The sequence below is a fragment of the Heterodontus francisci genome, chromosome 37, assembly GCF_036365525.1.
Source record: "Heterodontus francisci isolate sHetFra1 chromosome 37, sHetFra1.hap1, whole genome shotgun sequence".
Classification (NCBI taxonomy): domain Eukaryota; kingdom Metazoa; phylum Chordata; class Chondrichthyes; order Heterodontiformes; family Heterodontidae; genus Heterodontus; species Heterodontus francisci.
Window position 1 is genome coordinate 4,730,835 of NC_090407.1, and position 24,080 is coordinate 4,754,914.

The 24,080-nt window shown below is 40.2% G+C and overlaps 1 protein-coding gene across 5 annotated transcripts; it reads right to left on the reverse strand.

The window, feature by feature from the left end:
* Window positions 1–1,733: 1,733 nt before the first annotated feature.
* Window positions 1,734–23,518, reverse strand: LOC137351971 (cyclin-L1-like). Of its 5 annotated transcripts, none has more exons than XM_068016904.1 (11): window positions 22,967–23,518; window positions 21,290–21,364; window positions 18,141–18,250; window positions 16,995–17,115; window positions 14,762–14,826; window positions 12,168–12,267; window positions 11,555–11,659; window positions 11,307–11,448; window positions 9,503–9,623; window positions 6,111–6,203; window positions 1,734–3,121 (listed from the first exon to the last, which is right to left on the reverse strand). In XM_068016904.1, the coding sequence occupies exons 1-11, from the start codon at window positions 23,165–23,167 to the stop codon at window positions 2,761–2,763; spliced, it is 1,494 nt and encodes a 497-aa protein (XP_067873005.1). In that variant the 5' UTR covers window positions 23,168–23,518; the 3' UTR covers window positions 1,734–2,760. The 5 variants fall into 5 exon arrangements, with proteins under 5 accessions (XP_067873005.1, XP_067873004.1, XP_067873008.1 ...); XM_068016903.1 differs by having other exon boundaries at window positions 1,734–3,124; window positions 22,967–23,517; XM_068016907.1 differs by lacking the exons at window positions 14,762–14,826; window positions 16,995–17,115; window positions 18,141–18,250; window positions 21,290–21,364; window positions 22,967–23,518 and adding an exon at window positions 14,098–14,111 and having other exon boundaries at window positions 1,734–3,124.
* Window positions 23,519–24,080: the final 562 nt, after the last annotated feature.

Below are 24,080 nucleotides of genomic sequence, written 5' to 3' on the forward strand. Positions count from 1 at the left end.
GCAATTCACCTAAACCCATTCCCTCGCCTTCTGCTTGTAACCCTGCACATTCTTCCTTTTAAAAAAAGTCTAATTCCCTTTTGAATGCCTCAATTGAACCTCCCTCCACCACACTCTAAAGCATTACATTCTAGACCTTAACCACTCGCTGCATGAAAGTTTTTCCTCATGTTGCTTTTGCTAATTATTTTAAATCTGTGCCCTCTTGTTCTTGATCATTTCACGAGTGTGAACAGTTTCTCCCTACCCACTCTGTCCAGACCCATGATTTTGAATACCTGTACCAAATCTCCTCTTGGCCTTTCCTTCTCTAAGGAAATCAGTCAACACTTCTCCGATCTATCTTCATATCAATTTAATAACAAGACCAACTTCATTGGATGCACCATAACTAGTTCAATCAGCTACTGTTTTGATGATATTTCCTAGTTAGGAAATTGTCACAGTTTACAACTTTTTCCCCTCGCGCAGCATATTACGTCAAATTCTTTCTGAACGTTAAAAGGAACAATTAGTTCTGTTGAAGTGCTAAATGGGTAAAGGAGAAGAAAGCTTTTTTGTGAAGGATTGCAACCTTATGCTATACTTCTGAACGAAGAAAACTATTGAAATCTGCCACTTTCATTGTGAAGGTAATATTTTTGCTCCCTGGAACCATTCTCGTAAATCTTTTCTGCACCCTCTCTAAAATGCCTTCACATCCTTCCTAAAGAGTGGCGCCCAGATCGGGACACAATACTCCAGCTGAAACTGAACTAGTGTCTTATACAAGTTCAACATAAATTCTTTGCTCTTGTACTCCATGCCGCTAATAAAGCCCAGGATACTGTATGCTTTATTAACTGCTCTCTCAACCTATCCTGCAACCTTCAATGACTTATGCACATATAGACCCAGGTCCCACTGCTCCTGCACTCCCTCCAGAGCTGTACCCTTTATCTTATATTGACTTTCCATGTTCTTCCTATCAAAGTACACCACATTTGTCCGTACTGAACGTAATAACGTCCTCCCATTCCACCAACTTGTCTGTCCTTTTGAAGTTCTACGCTATCCTCCTCAGTTCAGAATGCTTCAAGGTTTCGCATCATCCACGTTTTGAAATTGTGCCCTGTACACCAACGGTCTACGTCATTTATATCAGTAAGAGCAAGAGTCCCAACACTAACCCCTGGAGAATTCCACTACAAACTTTCTTCCACCCCAAAAAATATCCATTAATCACTACTCAGTTTCCTGTCACAAAGGCAACTTAGTATCCATGTTGCTACTGTCCCTTTTATTCCACGACCTATAATTTTGTTCACAAGTCTGTTGTACAGCACTGTATCGAATGCCTTCTGCAAGTCCATGTACACCACATCAACTGCAGTGCTCTCATCAACCCTCTGTTACCTCTTCAAAAACCTCGAGCAAGTTAAACACTATTTTCCCCTGACAAATCTGTGCTGGCCTTCCTTAATTAACCTGCATTTGTAACATGGCTGTTACAAAGGCCTTACATAACAGAGAAAGTAATGGATTTTCTGAAGTTTTTTTATTGTAACAGTGAGATTGTTACTACCTTCTGCAGCCATAATGTGTGTGCAGTAATTTTCCATCATCTTCCATTGTACAGCACTTTTTAAGCCTGAATTAATAAGATATTAATGACTAATCATGGTAATGACGATTAAGCCTGGAGGCCTAAAAGCAATTGGCACAACTTCAAAACCAAAGTGCACTGTCAAGTGTTCTTAGTTAAAAAAAAATTTATTTACAGTATATGCAAATTGAAATTCCATTTGTAGTTCATTAAACTTACATATTCAAGGCACATGTATGTTTGCTGCACTACATTAAAAGGCTTGTTTATGTACAATAGCTCCTGGTTTTAAGCAATTTACTTAATAAAACAGAACATGTACGCTTGAACAGACAATTATCAGCTGTGAATAACCTTTCTTACCCCTCAAAAAACTTGAAAAATCTCTTTACAAATTACAAGTAACCACATTTAGGTACATTATTACGTCCCAAAAGAAAAATTGTTGAAAGTATTTTACATAACTACAAAGAGCATGGCTTCTTTCTGAAAAATACATTAGTGTATGCAGCAGCAAAAAAAGTAGCCATGCATCTTTTCTTCAAAACCATATCACTCTCAATCCAAGTATAATGGTTAAGACGGAGGACAGATAACAGGTGGAAGTATTCACACATTCAAAAGGGAGTTTTTTTTAAATTAAACTATGCTATATGAAATTGGCACCTGACTGCACACCTCTTCAAATGTGCTGAGACAACACTGTCCACAAAATGTAGCTTGCAAGCCAGCTGTAACTGACTGTCCCAAAGAGAGAATTTCCCTCTCCTCTCCAGGTGCATTGCACATGTATGTCTGTTTACGGCCCTATATACAAACAGTGAACAGGAAAGGAAATCAAATGTCACGTTAACACAGGCAAGTTTAAAAAACATAATTTATATAAACCCTGAAAACAATACAAGGCTGTGTAAAGAGTACACAACCAAAGTTTCAGAAAATATTTAATATGAAATTTATCAGCAGTTGGTAAGGTACTATCAAAAACTGATTAGGATGTCAGCAGGAGCCACTACATCTGCCTTGAGAAAACTATACAAGACAAGCAGTGCAATTTACACAAACTAACCCTCAATCGTCCATTTAAACCTCTAACAAAGATGTGTAGAGATTATATATAAATCCTGAAATAATGCAAAGCTATGTAGAAACTACACAGAAATAAGTTCTGTCCATCACCGCCTGTGTCTATGTCCAGAATGACTGTTGTGATGCTTTGTGGACCTTTCGTAAGATCGTGATCGATCATGCCTCCGCTCTCTGTGATGGCTCCTACTCTCTTTGTGCTTTCGAGGAAAATCTAAACGCTCTCTGGATCTGCTTCGAGATCTCGACAAACTTTTACTGTAGCTCCTACTGTGTGATCGTCTACGTTTATGAGAATTGTATTTGTATTCTCGCATATCATCATATTCCTTGACCTTTGGCCTGCCAATGAAAGGCGAGCTTCGTTTGTGCCGTTGTGGAGGGGAATCACTGCGGCTTCTCGAGTGGCTGCGGGATCGAGAGCTGTTGGATGCAGAACGACTTCTTGTTCTTCTGTTCGCAGGGGAGATTTTTGTTTAAACAAAAAAAGTCCCAAAATACAAATTAGTACACAAATAGTATCGGAGTACATAGAATCATACAATAGTTACATCATAGAAGACATGTGGCCCATCCTGTCCTTGTCAGCTCTCTGCAAGAGCAACTCAGCTGGTACTGCTCTCCTGCAAATACTCTTTCTCAGATGCTTATCCAGTTCCCTTTTGAAAGCCCTAATTGTATCCATCACCAAAATTTTCTCAAGCAGTGCATTCCTGACCCTAACCACTTGCTGCGTAAAAATTATTCTAAAAACAAGGAGAATTTAATGGTCAATAGAGATAGTAAAACTAGAAAAATCCACAACTAATCCAAGAAACATACACTTTTGAAATATTAGCTCGGTAAAGTTGGCCAGTAGCAGTGTTAATGGCACACTGTTGGCCAACTTTAAGTACTAATTGTCTTCAACAGGAACAAATGGATTCCAGTCCAGCTCACATAACTATAAAGAATTTCTCTTCCCGGCATCCTTAAACATCCACCTACCTTGCTAAGAAATAAAGGTATGAAGGGTTTAAACAGGGTTTGAAGTCTCTGCAAGACACTAATTTGTTCCTAATACTTTTTTGAAGGGAGAATGGTAGGGGAGATGTGGTTAGTCCTAGACAACATTGACAAATTGGAAAACTGTTCAGAGTTCGGGGAGGGAAATCTGCAAGATAAATGTTGTAAAGTGATGAAATCATAACAGATTTCATTAAAGCAGATTTGTAGATTCCAGAAAAATGAGGGTCAAGCTTTCTAATAAAGGAAAATGTAGATTCTGCAGCAAATCTGTAGGTTATTGGGGGGGGGGGGAGGGGTAGATGGGAGTGTGGAATTCGAGACACAATCAGATCAGCCACGATCTTATTGAACGGCAGAACATGCTCAAGGAGCCGAATGGCCGACTTCCGCTCCCAATTCGTATGCTCATATAGTCTGTCCAATTTTTAAATTGTTAAATTAGGTTACATTTACTTTCAAAAACCCGAGACTAGTAGTAGTAGTTCAGGCTTCAGCAAGGCAGAACTCAGTTTACACTGTTAGCCCCTCGGCCAAAACGCTACATGTATATGCCCAGGTACAGGCATGGGGCAAGGAACAGAGAATCCCTGCCATCAATATTTAAAGTTCCAGTAGCTTCACAAAGCGTCCAGAGGATCCAATAAACTCCGGAGCATTTTGTGAACTAGGTTCGACACCAAATTGCACGTATACCACCATTTAAACCAAAGCCGAGAGTGCCGAGCTGCTCCTGGGAGTCTCACTATGCTTTGCTCCTTAGTCAGATTGAGTTTGCCTTCAGATTTTGGATTGGAAATCACAACATAAATTGCAGTCTTAATACATCTTTCAAACAGCAACAACCCAGTAAATAATAAATTCTTACAGTATAGCCAAAAAAAAGTTTAAACTAAATGGTTCGTGCAGTCGAAGATCAGTTTGCTCGATCTGTGGAGTACTGATTTTCTGCTGTCACCAATTCCAGATTCTCCAATCCACACCGCTGCAGACCAAGGCTCCACACCAGGAGCAGAGCCTCAAAACAAAACTGAAATACTTCTGGAACTCAAATATGAAGCCCTATTAAACACATTACTAATTTAGTGTTTTGATCATAAATAGTCTAAGAAAATGATAAAATAAAAGGAAACTTCTTGAAACAATCCAGATGAATTAAAGCATCTTAACAGGAGCAGGGCACCTTATATTCTGGGAGTCAAATGTTCGGCCCTTTTCGTGCCCTTCTTAAATTTCAGGCCAAGCCTCTTATTGATTTGACCATCATAAGTGATTCCCCACAGATCATTTTTCTACTTTTTTAGCTGCTGTTTCACACTATGATGCTTTAAATAAAAATTGTTTGAGGTAGCAAAGTATTAAGCTGTGTCAATTCTGCAGCCACGTGTAAATTCAGTGAGTGAGCAAGCAAGCTTTGTATTCATACAGCATCTTTCACGAACACCAGATACCGCACAGCACTTTACAGCCAACGAAGCACCGTCACTGTTGTAATGTAGCGAACACAGCAGCCAATTTGAGTATAGCAAGCTCTCACAAACAGCAATGTGATAATGACCAGATAATGTGTTTTCTTTGTGATGCGGATGGGGGGAATAAATGCTGGCCAGGAAACTGGGATAACTCTTTGAAATAGTGCCATGGGATCTTTTACGTCCACCTGAAGGGGCAGAGGGCCTCAGCTTGAGGTCTCATCTGAAAGACAGAATCTCCGACAGTGCAGCACTCCCTCAGTACATTGATTTTAGTCCTCTGTAATCTCCTCCAGCCCCACAGCCCTCAGATATCTACGCTCCTCTAATTGCGGTCTTGAGAATCTCCAATTTTAATCACACCAATGGTCGGCATGCCTTCAGTTGCCAAGGCCCTAAGCTTTGAAATTTCCTCCAGATACCCCTCAATTTCCTTAAAAAAGTGACTTTTGACCAATCTTTTGGCCATCTCACCCAATATCTCATGTGGCTTGGTGGTATATTATGTTTTATAACGCTCGTGAGGCATCTTGGGACATTTTATTATGTTAAAGGAGCTATACAAGTTGTTATTGTTGTTGAAGTCCTGAAGTGGGACTTGAACAGAGAACCTTCTGACTCAGGTGAGAGTGCTACCAAATGAGCCACAGCTGACACCCCAATGAAATCTCTGAAAAAACAGGGTTTTGATTCAGCCTCAGCCATGAATTGTGAGAGTGACAATTCTTCTGTTACGTGCAGACAACGGTATGACAGAACTGGTGCCATTTCCAGGTGTGTCAATTAAAAGTGTTTGATTCAACAGGGCACTGCTAAGTTACCAGATGATATTATTCTTACAAAATAACATTGGTTCATTGTGATTTTTTTGCAAATGCACGAGAGAAATGACTGGCAGCACAGGATAGAAAAACTAACACAAGCCAGTGAAATACTGATTTTTTTTTTAATGTTTTACTTACCGCCTCCTAGGAGAATGTGACCGAGAGCGAGACCTCGAGTAACTCCGACCTTTGCTTCTGCTTCGACTTCTGCTACTCTTCCCCTTTTGAACACTAGGAGCAGAAAGTTAGTTTGTAATTGTAAAATAAGTACCTATATTCCTGACAAAACTGACAGGCAGATTATTTAGAAGCCAGATGAGAAAATTTTGGTAATATGATGCTGCGCATAGAGTCAGAGTTATACAGCATAGAAACAGGCTCTTCGGCCCCATCGTGTCTGTGCTGGCCATCAAGCACCTAACTATTCTAATCCCATATTCTAGCACTTGGCCTTTAGCCTTGTATGCTATGGCATTTCAAGTACTCATCTAAATACTTACTTAAATGTTGAGGGTTCCTGCCTCTACCATCTCTTCAGGCAGTGTGTTCCAGATTCCAACCACCCTCTGGATAAATTCTTTTCCCCTCAAATCCCCTGGAAACCTCCTGCCCCTTACCTTAAATCTATACCTCCTGGTTACTGACCCCTTTCTTCCCATCTAACCTATCAATGCCTCTCAATTTTGTATACCTCAATCACGTGCCCCCTCAGCCTTCTTTGCTCCAAGGAAAACAACCCTCGCCTTTTCAGTCTCTCTTCATAGCTGAAATGCTCCAGTCCAGTGCAATTATTGATTTTTTTTTTCCCCCCCAGGGAAGTCACAAGATCTCTTCTTACAAGAGGTAATTTTCCTGTTACCTTGAAGTATTCAGTATCTTACAGAAAGCTAACTTTGTAAGAAATCATTTAAAATTCCATAGTTCCAGAGATGTAGAGGAAAGGATAGCGAAGATGATTCTCGACAGGAGCGAGAGTAACAGGGTAGTTGTTATGGGGGACTTTAACTTTCCAAATATTGACTGGAAATACTATAGTTTGAGTACTTTAGATGGGTCAGTTTTTGTCCAGTGTGTGCAGGAGGGTTTTCTGACACAGTATGTAGACAGGCCAACCAGGGGCGATGCCACATTGGATTTGGTACTGGGTAATGAACCCGGCCAGGTGTTAGATTTAGATGTAGGTGAGCACTTTGGTGATAGTGATCACAATTCGGTTAGGTTTACCTTAGCGATGGGCAGGGACAGGTATATAACCGCAGGGCAAGAATTAAAGCTGGGGGAAAGGAAATTATGATGCGATTAGGCAAGATTTAGGATGCGTAGGATGGGGAAGGAAACTGCAGGGGATGGGAACAATCGAAATGTGGAGCTTATTCAAGGAGCAGCTACTGCGTGTCCTTGATAAGTATGTACCTGTCAGGCAGGGAGGAAGTTGTCGAGCGAGGGAGCCGTGGTTTACTAAAGAAGTTGAAGCGCTTGTCAAGAGGAAGAAGAAGGCTTATGTTAGGATGAGACGTGAAGGCTCAGTTAGGGCGCTTGAGAGTTACAAGCGAGCCAGGAAGGATCTAAAGGGAGAGCTAAGAGCAAGGAGAGGACACGAGAAGTCATTGGCGGATAGGATCAAGGAAAACCCTAAGGCTTTCTATAGGTGTATCAGGAATAAAAGAATGACTAGAGTTAGATTAGGGCCAATCAAGGATAGTGGGAAGTTGTGTGTGGAATCAGAGGAGATAGGGGAAGCGTTAAATGAATATTTTGCATCAGTATTTACGGTAGAGAAAGAAAATGTTATCGAGGAGAATACTGAGATTCAGACTACTAGGCTAGATGGGATCGAGGTTCACAAGAAGGAGGTGTTAGCAATTTTGGAAAGTGTGAAAATAGATAAGTCCCCTGGGCCAGATGGGATTTATCCTAGGATTCTCTGGGAAGCCAGGGAGGAGATTGCAGAGCCTTTGTCCTTGATCTTTATGTCGTCATTGTCGACAGGAATAGTGCCGGAAGACTGGAGGATAGCAAATGTTGTCCCCTTGTTCAAGAAGGGGAGTAGAGACAGCCCTGGTAATTATAGACCTGTGAACCTTACTTCGGTTGTGGGTAAAATGTTGGAAAAGGTTATGAGAAAGGATTTATAATCATCTTGAAAATAATAAGTTCATTAGCGATAGTCAGCACGGTTTTGTGAAGGGTAGGTTGTGCCTCACAAACCTTATTGAGTTTTTCGAGAAGGTGACCAAACAGGTGGATGAGGGTAAAGCCGTGGATGTGGTGTATATGGATTTCAGTAAGGCGTTTGATAAGGTTCCCCACGGTAGGCTACTGCAGAAAATACGGAAGTATGGGGTTGAAGGTGATTTAGAGCTTTGGATCAGAAATTGGCTAGCTGAAAGAAGACAGAGGGTGGTGGCTGATGGCAAATGTTCATCCTGGAGTTTAGTTACTAGTGGTGTACCGCAAGGATCTGTTTTGGGGCCACTGCTGATGGTCATTTTTATAAATGACCTGGAAGAGGGTGTAGAAGGGTGGGTTAGTAAATTTACGGATGACACGAAGGTCGGTGGAGTTGTGGATAGTGCCGAAGGATGTTGTAGGGTACAGAGGGACATAGATAGGCTGCAGAGCTGGGCTGAGAGATGGCAAATGGAGTTTAATGCGGAAAAGTGTGAGGTGATTCACTTTGGAAGGAGTAGCAGGAATGCAGAGTACTGGGCTAATGGGAAGATTCTTGGTAGCGTAGATGAACAGAGAGATCTTGGTGTCCAGGTACATAAATCCCTGAAAGTTGCTACCCAGGTTAATAGGGCTGTTAAGAAGGCATATGGTGTGTTAGCTTTTATTAGTAAGGGGATCAAGTTTCGAAGCCACGAGGTCATGCTGCAGCTGTACAAAACTCTGGTGCGGCCGCACCTGGAGTATTGCGTGCAGTTCTGGTCACCGCATTATAGGAAGGATGTGGAAGCTTTGGAAAGGGTGCAGAGGAGATTTACTAGGATGCTGCCCGGTATGGAGGGAAGGTCTTACGAGGAAAGGCTGAGGGACTTGAGGTTGTTTTCGTTGGAGAGAAGGAGGAGGAGGAGAGGTGACTTAATAGAGACATATAAGATAATCAGAGGGTTAGATAGGGTGGATAGTGAGAGTCTTTTTCCTCGGATGGTGATGGCAAACACGAGGGGACATAGCTTTAAGTTGAGGGGTGATAGATATAAGACAGATGTGAGAGGTAGTTTCTTTACTCAGAGAGTAGTAGGGGCATGGAACACCCTGCCTGCAACAGTAGTAGACTCGCCAACTTTAAGGGCATTTAAGTGGTCATTGGATAGACATATGGATGAAAATGGAATAGTGTAGATCAGATGGTTTCACAGGTCGGCGCAACATCGAGGGCCGAAGGGCCTGTACTGCGCTGTAATGTTCTAATTCTAATTCTAAAATTGGTCAATACTAAGTACTAACATTTAAGTTCACTATTCTCTAACTACAGGATGAGATGCAGCACTAATGAAAATATGTATGGTGTATTCCTTACTCACCCATTAAAAGGACTAGTAGATCGGGGCCATTTTTCTTCCTCGTCCAGTTTTCTTCTAGCATTTTTCATTACCTGAATAGATAGTGGTGAAGGTTTTTCAAACTTTCCATCCTTGGGAGAATCTATAAAGAACAGATCAGAGAAAATATTAATGAATAACAATGGAACAGAAATAAGCCATTTAGCCCCTTGAGCCTGTTCTACAGAGTTAGACCATGGCAGATGGGGTATCTTAACTCGATCTGCCCATCTTGGTTCTGTAACCCTCAATACCCTTGCCTAAAAAAAAAATCTGATCAATCTCAGTTTTGAAATTGTCAGTTAACCTAGCTTCAACAGCTTTTTAGGGCACATAGTTCCAGATATCCACTCCCCTTTGGGTGAAGTGCTTCCTGATATTGCTCCTGAATGCCTTAGGTGTAATCGGATTATGCCCCTTGGTTCTGGACTCCACCAGAAGAAAGTTTCTCTCCACCTACACTACCCATTTCTTTAATCATCTTAACCACCAGAATTAAATCACCCCTTCTATACTCATGGGAAAGCAAGCCTAATCATATGCACCATGTCCTTATAATTGCCCGGTATCATTTGGCAAATCTGTGCCAATATATCCTCTGTGCGGTACTGTGCCCAGAATGCAACTCAGGGCTTTAAACAGGGTCTACCAGAACTTTATCATCCACCTTTTGTAAACCAGACCTCTTGAAATAAAGGCCAACATTCCACTCGGCTTTTCATTTTTTATTAATCTGTCCACTAAGCTTTGTGATTTCTGTACTTGGACACCTAAATCTCTGCTCCTCCAGTTCATAGCTTCTCATTTAGAAAATGCTCTGAACTATCTTTATTTAGGTCTAAAGTGGACCACCTTACACTTTCCCACATTGAACTCCACCTGCCACAGTTTTACCAACTCACTTAATCGATCAATGTCCTTTTAAAACCTATGATCCAAATCGACATTATTTACTATGCTGCCTAACTTGGTGTCTTCAGCAAACTTGGATGTATGGTTCTTCATTCCCATTCAAGTCATTAACATACAGGGTGAAAGCTGAGGTTTCAGTACAGATCCCTGGCGAACACGTCCTGTCACATCATAAAACACTCTAGTTATCCGAACTGTCTCCTAACCCACAATTCTATCAACCCATGTTACAAGGCTACCTCCAATTTCATGCTCTTTCATTTTTGGTACCGATCTTTAGTGTAGAACCTTCTCAAATGTCACCTGGAAGTCCATATAGACAAAATCCAGACCATCTCCTATCCATCTAGTGACCTACTCACAAAATTCAACTAGATTAGTCAGACAAAAGCCAGATTACTCAGACATGACCTGTCACAAATCCATTTTAATCAGCTATACATGTCCAAGCATTCAATCACTCATCCTTGAGGATAGAATCCATTAACTTTCCTACCTCCGATAAACTGACAGGTCTGTAGTTAAATGATTATGCCCTCCCTTCTTAAATGACCGAGTGACACCCGCAATTTTTCAACCTAAAAGGCACAATTTCCAAATCTAGAGCACTTTGGAAAAATGACAATGCATTTGCAATTTCCTCACGTATTTTTTTTTTTTTAAATTAGTACATATATAGACCAAAGCAATAATTTAACATTTAAAGCATTGAGGGTTTCAGAAATCAATAGTTATTAAAAAGATTACACAATAACTGGAATCATATTATACGGTGAGTTAGATCAAATTTGAACCAACTGGTTGATAGCTTTTTTTAAACAATCAGGTGACTTAACAAAATAAATGGCGAATTTAATTTCACAAACGTTTGCACCTGGTTTTGAGGATGGTGAGAAGCTAGGTGGAGCATCTAATGCAGGTGTACCATCTGGCAAAAGACCCTTGGCTTTAGCTTTTGCTTCCTGAAGAGCCACCTTCCGCTTTTCGACTTCACTGTCAAGGTATTCCAAATTTGCCTGCAAAAACAGTTAATTTAGAATGTTAAGAACAAGTCTCACTGTATTCAATTTCATTGAAAGAAAACAATGGCAATACAACGATTTGTATATCGAAGTATCAAACCTTTTTTCTGGTGTAGAGCTTTAAGACTTTCACACAGATTTCCTTCATTTCTTGTTCACTTGTTCCAAACAGTAGAAACCAATGGGGACGGTTTGGAAGTGGAATCTGAAAAAAAAAAAGTTAAACTAAATGACACGGCCATTAAATTACTTGAACACAAGAACAAGGAACAGGCCATTCAGCCCCTCAAGCCTGCTCCACCATTCGATAAGATCATGGCTGATCTGATTGTGGCCTCATCTCTACCTTCCTGTCTGCCTGCCCCCAATCCTCGACTCCCTTGTTGATCAAAAATCTAACTCAGCCTTGAATATATTCAGTGACCCAGCCTCCACTGGTCTCTGGTGATGAGAATTCCCAAGATTAACAACCCTCTGCAAGAAAAAAAAATTCTTATCTCAATCTTAAATGGGAAACCCCTAATTTTTAAACTGTGTCCCCTGATTCAAGACTTGAGTTTAGCATTCACAATGCAACTGAAAATACATGCACTAACCTAATCTGTACAGTTACTGGCACTGCAAAGTCACGTTTTCTTTAACAAATGCTGCATTATTTGCTATTTTGCATAAAATTAGCAATATTTGTGTGGAGGAAGCAGATGTATACCAACCTCAAGCGCCCTAGCAGCCAAGTAGATGCATGCACAGGCAATGGTCTCTGGATGGTACCGGACAAACACATCTGTCCGCAGGCTGTCATTCATATAATTCCTGAAACAGACAACAAAAATATTGCGGCAACCCACCCAATATACTTCTAATTTCTGAGTGCAACTGCTTTAAAATGACAAGTTAAAAAGCCAACAGGGTTCAAACTGCTCAATTTTCTGTTATTTTTGTAGCACAACCAAAAGTAGAATAAAAAAAAAAAATTGAAGGATCTGGATATGACCAAATGCTTTTTGCCAAAGATGCAGAATGGCTTGCCCATAACTTATTCAATTCAGCTCAAGCACCTTAATTTATTACCCAACTAGAAACTACAGCTTATAACCAAGGCACAGCTCTATAGATTCAACACTAGATAAATACAATTCCTAAAGTGCAAATTCTAGTTACGCTCATACATTTAGACATTTGATCTAATGCTTTAATCCAAATGCAGTTTCTACATGACACTTCCTTAACTTGTATTGTCGTATTCCCTTTCCTTCAAGTATATGCAGGCCAATATGAATTGCAGATTTCTCCATAGTTTATCACTTTATACTGGAAAACTACTGAACATTTACAGAATTGAATTAAGTCTCCCAGAATAGCATCGCTCCCTTGAAAATTAGCATTCCAAAAGGGCATTCATTCATACAATTCCAAAATCTAAAAACATTCATAAATCAGTTTCAATACTGTGCAGGAATTATCATGTTGCCAACAAACTGACCATTAAAATCACTTAAACCAGCTCCAAGTCTCCATGGATCACATTAGGTTGTGAGAAATAGTAATGCTGTTCACTACAAAATTCTGGTATAACCTTACAGCATCTTTTACTTAGTAAAAAGAATCTTTAAAGGCAATTTACTCTTCCACAGCTATGTTGGACAAGCCATTTAAAAATCTGCATGTATTGCACAAATAAGCATTTTGATCCCTGTATGGTAAGGAACACAAGAAAAAAAAAAGGGGGAAAAAAACGCAGAGAACCCATTTTAACCTCCGTGCTGATCTACTCACTGGCCTGCTCTCATGTGATAAACCAATACAACTCAAGACATGCAATATAAAATTAAGACATACTTAAAACATCCATATTTAATGAAAGTCTTGAGATAATGATCCAGGCTAGAATATCTGAACTTCTTGTCTCCTTGATCACAAAAGCATGTAAATTGCAAAAAATAAGTTTTTCCATGCACCAGCAGTATTCCAGTCACTGATATCTTCTCAAGCCTGTACAGATCAAAGATCAATATGACTCGATTCTTTGTATATATCAATCAGTCTTTATCCAATCTTATGGGCCACGCAATCAAATACTATGGAAGTACTCTTCTCCGTAACTGTCACATTTGATGCAAATACTTAGTGAAAGCACTTTCAATTCTCCCCAGTCTTCTTTAGTGGCATTGGCACATGATAATTCTTCTTGCTCATAGTCCCAGAATTCAAGATTCAGCCAAATCAGAAATTGAAAAGCTGCAAGATATCACAGGTGCTGCACAACAGTCAGAAGAGTTTCAACAGTCTCATTAACAGTCTTTGATTAGGTTTTCTTCCATTACAGCAATTAATAATAGATTACATAATTGTTTCTAATCAAACATTTAAAGCTATTATATATCAACATTAAAATTACAATAGAAATGTTACATTTAAGTATTTAATTTTAATATTTATAAAACAAATCAATATTTCAAAATCTATTTATTAAAAAATGTTTAACACAAGAAGCAGTTGGCCAGTTACTATATACCACCTCTCACTAGACAGTCAGCCTTCTTGGAGGAGAACCTGCAATGGATTGGTTCAAAGTGGCAGCCAGTTAGGGCCATCCTGGCATCAAAGTGCTTGGAGGGCAGTTCAGAAGTCTTAGTCACTTACCATCAGGGTCTACCCTTTGATCGAAAGAGTAGAAAAAAAGAGAAGTTAAAATGGGTTCTCAATTAAGCAAATGCTACACCAGCCATGAAAAGACTAGTGAGCAGAAATATGAAACGTTATCCGAGTATGATTTTTACGTAAATCAGGTAGTACGCGTTTGTAAAATAAGATTCAACATTTTTCAAGTCACATTCCACCCCCCCCCACCAAAAGTGACAAGCACCTTAGTTCTGATAAAGTGAATTAATGTTATTGAACAGAAGTTGTTACAGGTATGTTAACACTTTCTCACTTCTGCCAAGATTCATTCAGTAAATTAACTTTGTGCTTGCTATTTCCCACATGGTAACTTTCTGACCTTGGCTTTGTGTCAAGGGAGATGAACAACAAATGTTAAGCACCTCTCCACAAAGAAAGGAGTCACTGCATACATTTCCAAAGTGTTTGGATCAGTCACTGAATGCTCTCCTGCATTCCCTTGCTGACAAGACCAGCAGAGGCCTGGTCAAAGGTTGCCAGTCTGCCCATAAGCCAGGGAATGATGCACAGTGAAGCACTGACGGCAGGGGGGTGTGGGGGTGCGTGGAGAAGAGAAACACATGGATACATATTTCTGCCACTGTCTTTGCTGGTCATCTAACAAAAACAAAGAAAATCAACTTACCATGCAGTCTGGACCAGAGGCCGGTTACGTTCACATTCTAACACCTGAAGGTACATAACGATAATCTGGAAGATACAGGTTATAGAGTTACAACTGAACCTCATTTTGTCATTAGTGGAGTGGTTGTAAACAGAACCTAATAACACACCATTAACACTGTCCCTATTCTTCACTTTAACTGAAAACACCTAGTCAATTGAACAACTACAGATGACAGGTTTTCACTGGAATAATTCTTGAATTCCACTTTTATCCCTCAAGGGACGCCTTCGCAAAGACTTAGTGGAGTCAAATAGTGCCTTCTGTTAAGAACTCATTTCAAAAAATATAAAAATCTCCTGTGGTTATATTGTGGCACTCACACAGCAATGCAATTCCGTAGGAGTACTACGGCCTGTAGCTCTGGCAATAAAGCACTGAATCAGTTACGAGTTCCAGCTATTGCCTTGACAGACATTTAAACCCACGTACTCACATTTGAATTGCAGGAAAAGTGCATGCAATCAAAGTCGTCCTGCGAAATAGGGCTTATTTAGCCAATTATTGAATGACTATGGGAACTTGGTGGTCCAGACTGAAAAAGTTCCTTCTTCCCCAAAATTTATTAGCTTTTATTTCAGTAATTTACCTCAGAACTATGGGGTTATAAAACAATATAACGGTCAATAAAATGAGTGAACCCACTATTTTGACAGAATTACTTTCTAAGTTACACACACTCCCTCACACACACACATTCAATCTGCACCCATTCTGTTCCCTCAACACAAAGTATTGCCAGATCTTTGCTAATCTTAATCTATATTCGGCCACCATATTACTTGCCAGAAGCTGATAAGACGCTGCTTGCCATCTCTTTACTGCCCCCATGCCCACGGTCCAGCTGAGACTGAACTTATTTTTTAAAATGCTGCCACTGTATGCAAATATATAACAGTGAACATATACCACTTAACAGAACACTTTCAATTTGCAAGAACATTTTTTACACAAGCTTTCAGTTGCAAGAATCAACATTTTATACACCAATACAGATGGCACTTACTCAATGTTTTTCCAGTGTTTCTAATTGGCTTTGATTTCAGATGTTAAATTCCAGTGGTCCGACATCCAGGACCAGGATAAGTCTCAGTCTAAAGTCCAATGGGAATGTATAAGATCTCTCCAGCATTATATCCGCTGGGTCCCAATAACCAAAATACTGCTCTTCAGCCTCTAGTGGTGGAGATAGAGTGCTGCAACTGTACCATATGACGTTGCAAATTTTTTACTTCTGGACTACAATAGCCTTGACACCAAAAAGTACTAGAACAATTAGCCCATCAAAAGAATTGTCTTAACACCTCAGATTTCCACTTTAACAGTTATATAAACATTGCACACCTGCTTTTCAGGTCTTCTCTTTGTTTTGAATCTGGACAGTAATAGACCACATACTCCAGCACAGCTCCAGAAAAACAGCACCTCTGATGTGCTACCATTCCCCACCTTTCGAACGGAGATCAAGTACTCCGATTCTGATGGAGTCATATAGATATGAAAAAACAACCATACCTTTCTTTCTCTGTAGATGCTGCCTGACCTAAGCGTTTCTAGCATTTTCTGTTTTTATTTCAGATTTCCAGCATCTGCAGTGTTTTGCTTTTTAATAAAGTGCACCACAACTACCCAACAAAACCCATCATCTGGTCATGCTAACAGTCAAAATTAACAATAAAGCAAGTTTTACCAGCAGAAGCTGGAACCCTGCAACCCTAACTGACTCCAGTGCTCAAATGGTAGAACAGGACTGTCACCAAAATTGCCAGGATTGTTGTAACCTTCAAATTTCAGCTGCTCAACAGTGCCAACATTGTATTCAAACTGCATCCAAACAAATGCATGTTTTGTCCTTTCTGAAGTATGTAGCACAAATTAGTATGTGATACACTGCTAAAAGTAGCCAATGGCTTTAATAATGCAATAAAACAATTAAGCTTAATTAACCACCTGTATAAAAATCTGGTTTAGTTCAATCGCAAAGTAGAAAATTAAATGCTCAATTGAAATAACCAAAAGTTGGAAATTAATCTTAGTCTATGTCTTTGATGGTCTATTTCACTGGTGACATACGGGAAGGGAGCATACTATTGTGGACCAAATTCCACTATCCAAACTAGTGCAAGTGAACAGAATTTAAAAGACTTAGAAAAGCAGCTTCTTAGATCTCAAACAGCAGGTTAAATTGACGAACCTTGTGAGGATGCTTGACATGAACACAGAATCCCAGCTCCTTTAGCACTCGTCTTTCTGCTTTTATAACTTGGTTCTTTAGGTTGACATAACTCTGGTCCAAAGGAAGTGGCACAGGAGATCTTTAACATAACAGAAAACCATATCAGTTCTGAAATACTGATCTTTATGCTATTAGAAATAACAGAAAATTATTGCCATATGATCAGATTAACTGAGGCTTTAAATTCAAGAAAGTTTAATATCGACTCAATTCCCAAATCTTATCTTTTGTACTCTCCCATAACACTTCTCTTCTGTTGATTTCTTTGATTTAAACACCTCAAAGCTATTTAAGTAACTTAACAGAGTTGCTATTAATATCAATAGCATGCCCTTCATGTCTCAAGACAACAGTGACCAGTACAGTAGTCATGCTCAATTGAACAGAAAAGCAAGTGTTTTGGCACTCTGAAGCAAGAAGTGAATGGAACTTCAAGCAAACACATCAGGCCTGTGACAGTCATGGCTAGTAAATCAGCTATTATACACTGGAACACTTAGTATACACGGCTGATGTCTGTCTAATAAGGAACCTAAGAAAACAGCTTTAAGCCCATTTACTCGTTTTCAGAAATTGCTCAAGGGCCAGAGTACTTTCATGGTAACCACCCATTTCAAGAATGCGGGTTAAAAATAGTTCCATGTACTGTTTTGAAAACAATGTTCATACTCTAAATGAGCTGTTTCTTGACAGAGCAGCAAATTTTTATGATGTAGTGAACTATAGTAGCTATTCTTTAGAGATTGTAACAGTTTGAACAATAAAACGACCATGGTAAATGATCTTTCAACTTAAGCACATTAAGTTATTTTCTATCAGTCAATATTGTAGCTGTAAACAAAACCTACCCCGGCATAGTTTTAAAAAAACAATTTCCATGGCAGTTGTTGAATTAAGGAAGTAAGATCACACAGCCAGATTTGCATTATATTTAGGATCCAAATCAAATATTTGCTTCTAGCTTGGAATTTGAGAACTTCAACTAAAACCCAATTACTTTCAGCTAGAAAGCAGCTGAAGAAAAGCAGCCCACTCAGTAACTGAACTGATCACCTTATTAGCTAAGTTTTACAGTTGCTAACCATCTCAACATTCCCAACTTACTTCTTTTCCCTGAGTTTTCGCAAATGATGAAACACATTGATAACATCTCGAATGCGCCGAGGGTCTTCTTCAATTTTAGATGCCAAATGAACACAAGCCATTGATAATATCTGTTAGAGAGTGAACAAAAATGGAATTTTAATTTTTTTTTTTTTTATAAAGTGACCCATTTACTTGCCTTCCAGCTGTATTTTTAACTCCAAGAGTTCAGTCCCTTACCTCATTACTCACCTTTCTTGCTTCCTCATTAATTTTTCTTTTGAAAAAAAGAGGACAAATCATTCTCCATCTGATATTTCTGGTCACTCCTTACTTCATGGACAAAGCCTTTCTGAAGAATGTTAGTTTTGCCGCTACCATCATTGACCAGATAGCTCTCCAACAATAACTAGTAACTTAAGGCCGTAAGTTCTTAAATTCAGAACTCTGTGTACATCCACAATTGTTACATTAGCAAATTTGGCAGCCAATCTATGTGCAGCAAGATTTCACCCACAGCAAATGAATCAAGAGATAAGAACTTAAGAAATAGGAGCAAGAGTAGGCCATAGTGCTGCTTGTGCCTACTCTGCCATTCAAAGATCATGGCTGAACTTGTCAACTCCACTTTCTCACCCAATTCCTATTCCCCTTGATCCAGAGTGCCCAAAAATCTATCAATCTCAGCTTTGAATATACTCAACCACTGTGCATCCCGAGCCCTGAGTCAGACAATTTCAAAGATTTACAACAACCTTGAGTGAAGAAATTTCTCATCTCAGACCGGAATAGCAGACTCCTTATCCTGAGACCATGACCCCTAGTTCTAGACCCTCCAGCCAGGGGAAACAGCTCCTCAGCATCTACCCTGTCAAGACCTGAAGAATTTTATACATTTCAATGAGATCACCTGTCATTTGTCTACTGACAGCACAGGCCCATTCTACTCTCTTCCTCTCTCTTCATAGGACAATCCTCTCATCCCTGCAATCAATCTGATGAACCTTTGTTGCACCCAAGGCAAGTATATCCTTCCTTAGGTAAGGAGACCAAAACTAGTACTCCAGATCTGGCCTCACAAAGGTCCTATATAATTGCAACAAGACTTCCTTACTCTTATACTGTGACCGGCCTTGCAATAAAGGCTAACATACTATTTGCCTTGCGAATTGCTTGCTGTACTTGAATGTTAACTTTGAGATTTAAATACAAGGACACCTAGGGGTCCCCCTGAATACCAACATTTCCCAGTCTCACCATTTAAAAATATTGTTTTCCCATTCTTCCGACCAAGGGAAATAATTTCACACCTCTGCATATTATACCCATTCAGTCCTCCTCGCCCTATCACTTAACCTGTCAATATCTCTCTACAGCCTCTTTCTGTCATCCTAACTTAAATTTCCCACGTAGCTTTGAATCGCCAGCAAACTTGGATGTTTTGCACTCAAAGATTCAGGATACCAGACGGATAAATTTTAATGAGAGTTAAATGATCTTGCCCCATCAACTAAAATTTGTGCCTCATCACAAAACATTTGAAGAGCCCACAGAGCTACCATCCCCTTATTTTTGGTCGGTCTGTTGGGAGACTCCAGTTGAATGCACATCAAAATACATAGAGGCTAGTCTTACACACACCAGCAAGTAGTTCAAATGGACATGTAAAAATAGCCAATGAATGTCAGCAGGCTATAGGACTTTGAGGAGTCACACCATGTGCCCAATCCTTCTTCATCCAACATTGAGGCTTTCCAACAAGGGTAATTAGATGGCCATCGGGAACAGGAACCATGGCAAAAAGATACAAAGCAGCAAGGATGAGGATGAAAATAGTAAAGGAACACCTGAATATGATATAAATGAAACCATGTAATGTGAATGCTTTATAGGCTCTCATTTAAAGTATCCAAGCAACACATATAGCACTCACTTCTTGAGTTTACAGGAAGGTCACTCCTCAGCCTATGCATCACACTTGGATAAAGCCTGCCTTAAAGCGTCCATTCTTTTAAATTTTATACTTGCCTTTGGGTCCTTCTGTGCCCATTTTTGTCACCAAACTAGATGAAGCTCTGCTGCACAGCACTATTCCCTTCACCCCCACCCTCACTTTATTTGCTTAAAACCTATTACATTTCTAATCTTTGCCAGTTCCGATGAAAGGTCACTGACCTGAAATGTTAACTCTACTTCTCTCTCCACAGATGCTGCCAGACCTGCTGAGTATTTCCAGAATTTCTTGTTTTTATTTCAGATTTCCAGCATCTGCAGTATTTTACTTTTACAGTCCCCTTCACACTGCTTCCTTATGGCAACATCACATTCTGATCCAAAGTGACAGTCTGAGCCACTTCCCCAACCTGTGTCGCAAAAGACAACGGCAACCTAGTAGCCTGTAGCTCTGGAAAAATCATTCCTCCCAGCAGAAAATGTGATTGGTGAAACTCAGTGCATCACTTCATTGACCCCAATACCTCCCACCCAAAAAGAAAATGAGAAGAGAGAGAAAAGCACTAGAGAGCACACCTCTTCTGACTTACTGTGAGCAATAGCACAAAGAACCATATAAAATACATCTTGCATTTGATTCATGTTGTGTCACAATTACTTCCTAAACCATTTTCCACATCATGCGCAAGACAAGCAATACTGTGGAAAATCTACTAGTAGTATCTGCAACAGATTTAGAGGGTAAAAAATCTGCTTAAAACCAGATTTGCATATACTACAGGAATGGTGATCACTAAGCTAGAAATCTAAAGACTTGGCACATATTTCTATATAGCATCAGGATCTTGAAGTGGCTTACCAGCATTATGCACTCAAATAGATGCCAATAAAATTTGCTAAATTGGTTTACAGGAGTCCCACCACAACAGTGAAATGAAGGTCTGCACTGATGAAGGTCCAAATAAGCATGGTGCAGTGGGGAACTATTCAGTGGAAGCTAGATATTTATTCACAAGGAAAGGGTAACCCTTCACCAGGTTTCTCTTGCACATCCAATCATTTCCTCAAGAACAACTTTAACTGGAATAAGCAATGTGCATCCTCCATTATTCCCCCTCCCTCACACCACATTTAAAAAAAAAAACTTACAGATAATACACTGGATATTCTGAATAGCCCTCTGGAATCCAATTACAGTTCAAACTGATGACACTTACCTCCATGGGATGCTTCACAAAGGATTTTGAATAAAAGAAGCGCTGAAATAAAACCTGTCCAGTTGCCATTGCCACCTAAATCAATTGAGAGAACACAATCAGCCTGGAAATTAAGGTGCCTTAACTTTAACTGTTCTTTGATAGAAACTATAGTTTGAGAACTGAAAGATTTCATTCCTATACAAGTCAATTTGCATCATTACTTTTCTGGTTAATTTAGAAAAGTTTAATTCAGTCCATGTAAATTTACAGGTTAACAAAATGGCTCATTTCATTTTCAATTTTCACACTGCTTCCATTTTTAAAGCTATTTTTAATCTTTTATTGGAACTTAGAAATCCCACAGTACAGTAGCATCCTGGTTACAGACTAGCAAACCAGAGTTCAAGTGAAAATCCCACCATGGTGAGTTGCAAAGTTGAATTTGATTAATTTAACACCGTAAAAAGTGACTGCAAGCTGCTGGATTGTCTTTAAGCCTCCTCTTTAATGCCCTTCAGAGAAAGGAAACAGCTGCCCTTACATGGTCTGGCCTACATGACTCAAGTCCCACACAATATGATTGACTTTTAATGCCCTCTGAAGTAGCCTAACAAACCACAGTAAAATTAAATTGCTCCAGTGCCCCACTACCATCACAGCGTAATTGGAAATGGGCAATAAATGTAACCATGCCAACAATCACACTAAGAGCAAAAATTCTTTAAGTTATGAACCATTTCAGTATTCAAAGTATAACAAATTTCTGTGATCCATTTCAACTTTATAATCCACATTTTGTCCCATCAAACGGTGTTATTCCATGAAAGCAATATTCGAAGTCCTAGAACTGAGTAACCTTGAATTAGTCTGTCAATGATGATCATGACCGTAGCAATTTGGAATGAGAGAATTAAGGCCATCACATTGGAGATTGTGGGCGGAAAACACACTGGTGACTCATGTACACACATTTCGACAATAAATGTTATGATGGTGGACAAAAGTGGTGCGTTAGACGTTAGGGCTTTTAACCCCCACATTCGAAACGTTTCTTTTGGGAGTTGGGAAAAAAAGAGGGGCTTCCAAGCGTCACTGGGAGACAGATTTGTTATTCTTCGATAACACGGAAATAGAAAAAAAGGGCCATCCACACTCAACGAAAAAAAAATAAAAATGATAAACACACACAATAAAACTATATCTCTAGAAATCTAACTACAATCCCAATTGGATCTAGACTTATGTGCATCTAGAGGCCAATAAACCTGTCAAACCAGTCGGAAAGGTGGCTTCAGAGCACACACAAGTGGCCTTGACCCAATTTCCTGTTTTCTACCCTTACACACGACAGCAGCACAAAGCCCCCAGGCTATTACTTACAGCCTTTCTGCGGTTGATTAAAAAAGGACAACAGCAAATACTACATTTGTTAAAATAACTGCTTTAATCATTTTAATCTACCGGAGGTAAATTCGATTAATTCGGCAGTTTTAGCTATTCCGAGGGGCCGCCATGGTCCCCATCGACCCCAACGTCTCTTCCGCCTGTTTGTAAATTACCGGCCCACACTTCCCCAAACTAAAGGAAAAACTGGGCGCTGGTCAAGTCTTCACTAAAATACATTTTAATTCTCGACCCACCTAACTTTCATAAGACCGAAAGTGAACGAGGTGAGACACTAGGCCCGGGGCCTACCTGAGGGAGTTTGAGCAAGATGCCGGCAGCCTGGATTAACTCGCATCCCACGATCCTCAGGTCGGTCTCCACCTCCGGGTCAAGTCCATCCGACACAGAAGCCGTGAGGGAAAGTTTCTCCTCAGAAATCAGACAGTTTTCCAACGTCAGAGCGATGCTGGAGTACAGTTTATCACCGATCAGGATCCCGCTGCCCGCCATTTTGTGTCTTTCGCCGCCGCCGCGCACGCAATCTCCGCGCACGCCCCCCGGTTAGTGTCAGTTCCGGCTGTAAGAGGATGTCCCGCCCTCTGCCGCGGCGCGATTGGCGGGTCCGTGCTCGGCTTTGTCCGCAGCCTGGCCACTGAATGGCCCGGACAGCCGTCAATCATTCATCGCCCCTCGCGCTTTGTTCTTTTATCTTGCTTTGAGGTGATGGCGAGGACTTTCTGGTGTGGTGGACAGCAGCTTCTAGCTTTGATCATGGTATTAAATATTTCCCGATTCTAATATTTGACGCGATAGAAAAAAAGGTCAGAAGATCCGCTCCGGTGTGACTCATTCCATTGACGTGCGGGGGATGACGCAGGTCATAAATAGGTTTTCCCCTCTTCAAGAGGAAGAGTCATCAGAGGAGGAGTTTCACTGTGTTGTGCAACATTTAGAGTCATGAAGTATTTCCGGCACAGAAGGAGGCTATAATGCTGTGGGTACCAGTTCCCTGCTCCATCCCTGCGGCCCTGTTTCCCTCAGGTGGTCATCCAACTTTCTCTTGAAGTTATTGATCATCTCTGCTTCCACCACCCTTGTGGGCAGTGAGTTCCAGCTCATTACCAGCCGCTGCGTTTAAAAAGTGCTTCCTCATGTTCACCCTGCATCTTTTGCCCAAAACTTTCAATCTGTACCCCCTAGTCCTTGTACCGTTTGTTAATTTTTTATTTATTTAGAGATACAGCACTGAAACAGGCCCTTTGGCCCACCAGGTCTGTGCCGATCATCAACCACCCATTTATACTAATCCTACGTTAATCCCATATTCCTACCACATGCCCACAATTCCCCTACCTATACTAGGGGCAATTTATAATGGCCAATTTACCTATCAACCTGTAAGTCTTTGGCTGTGGTAGGAAAC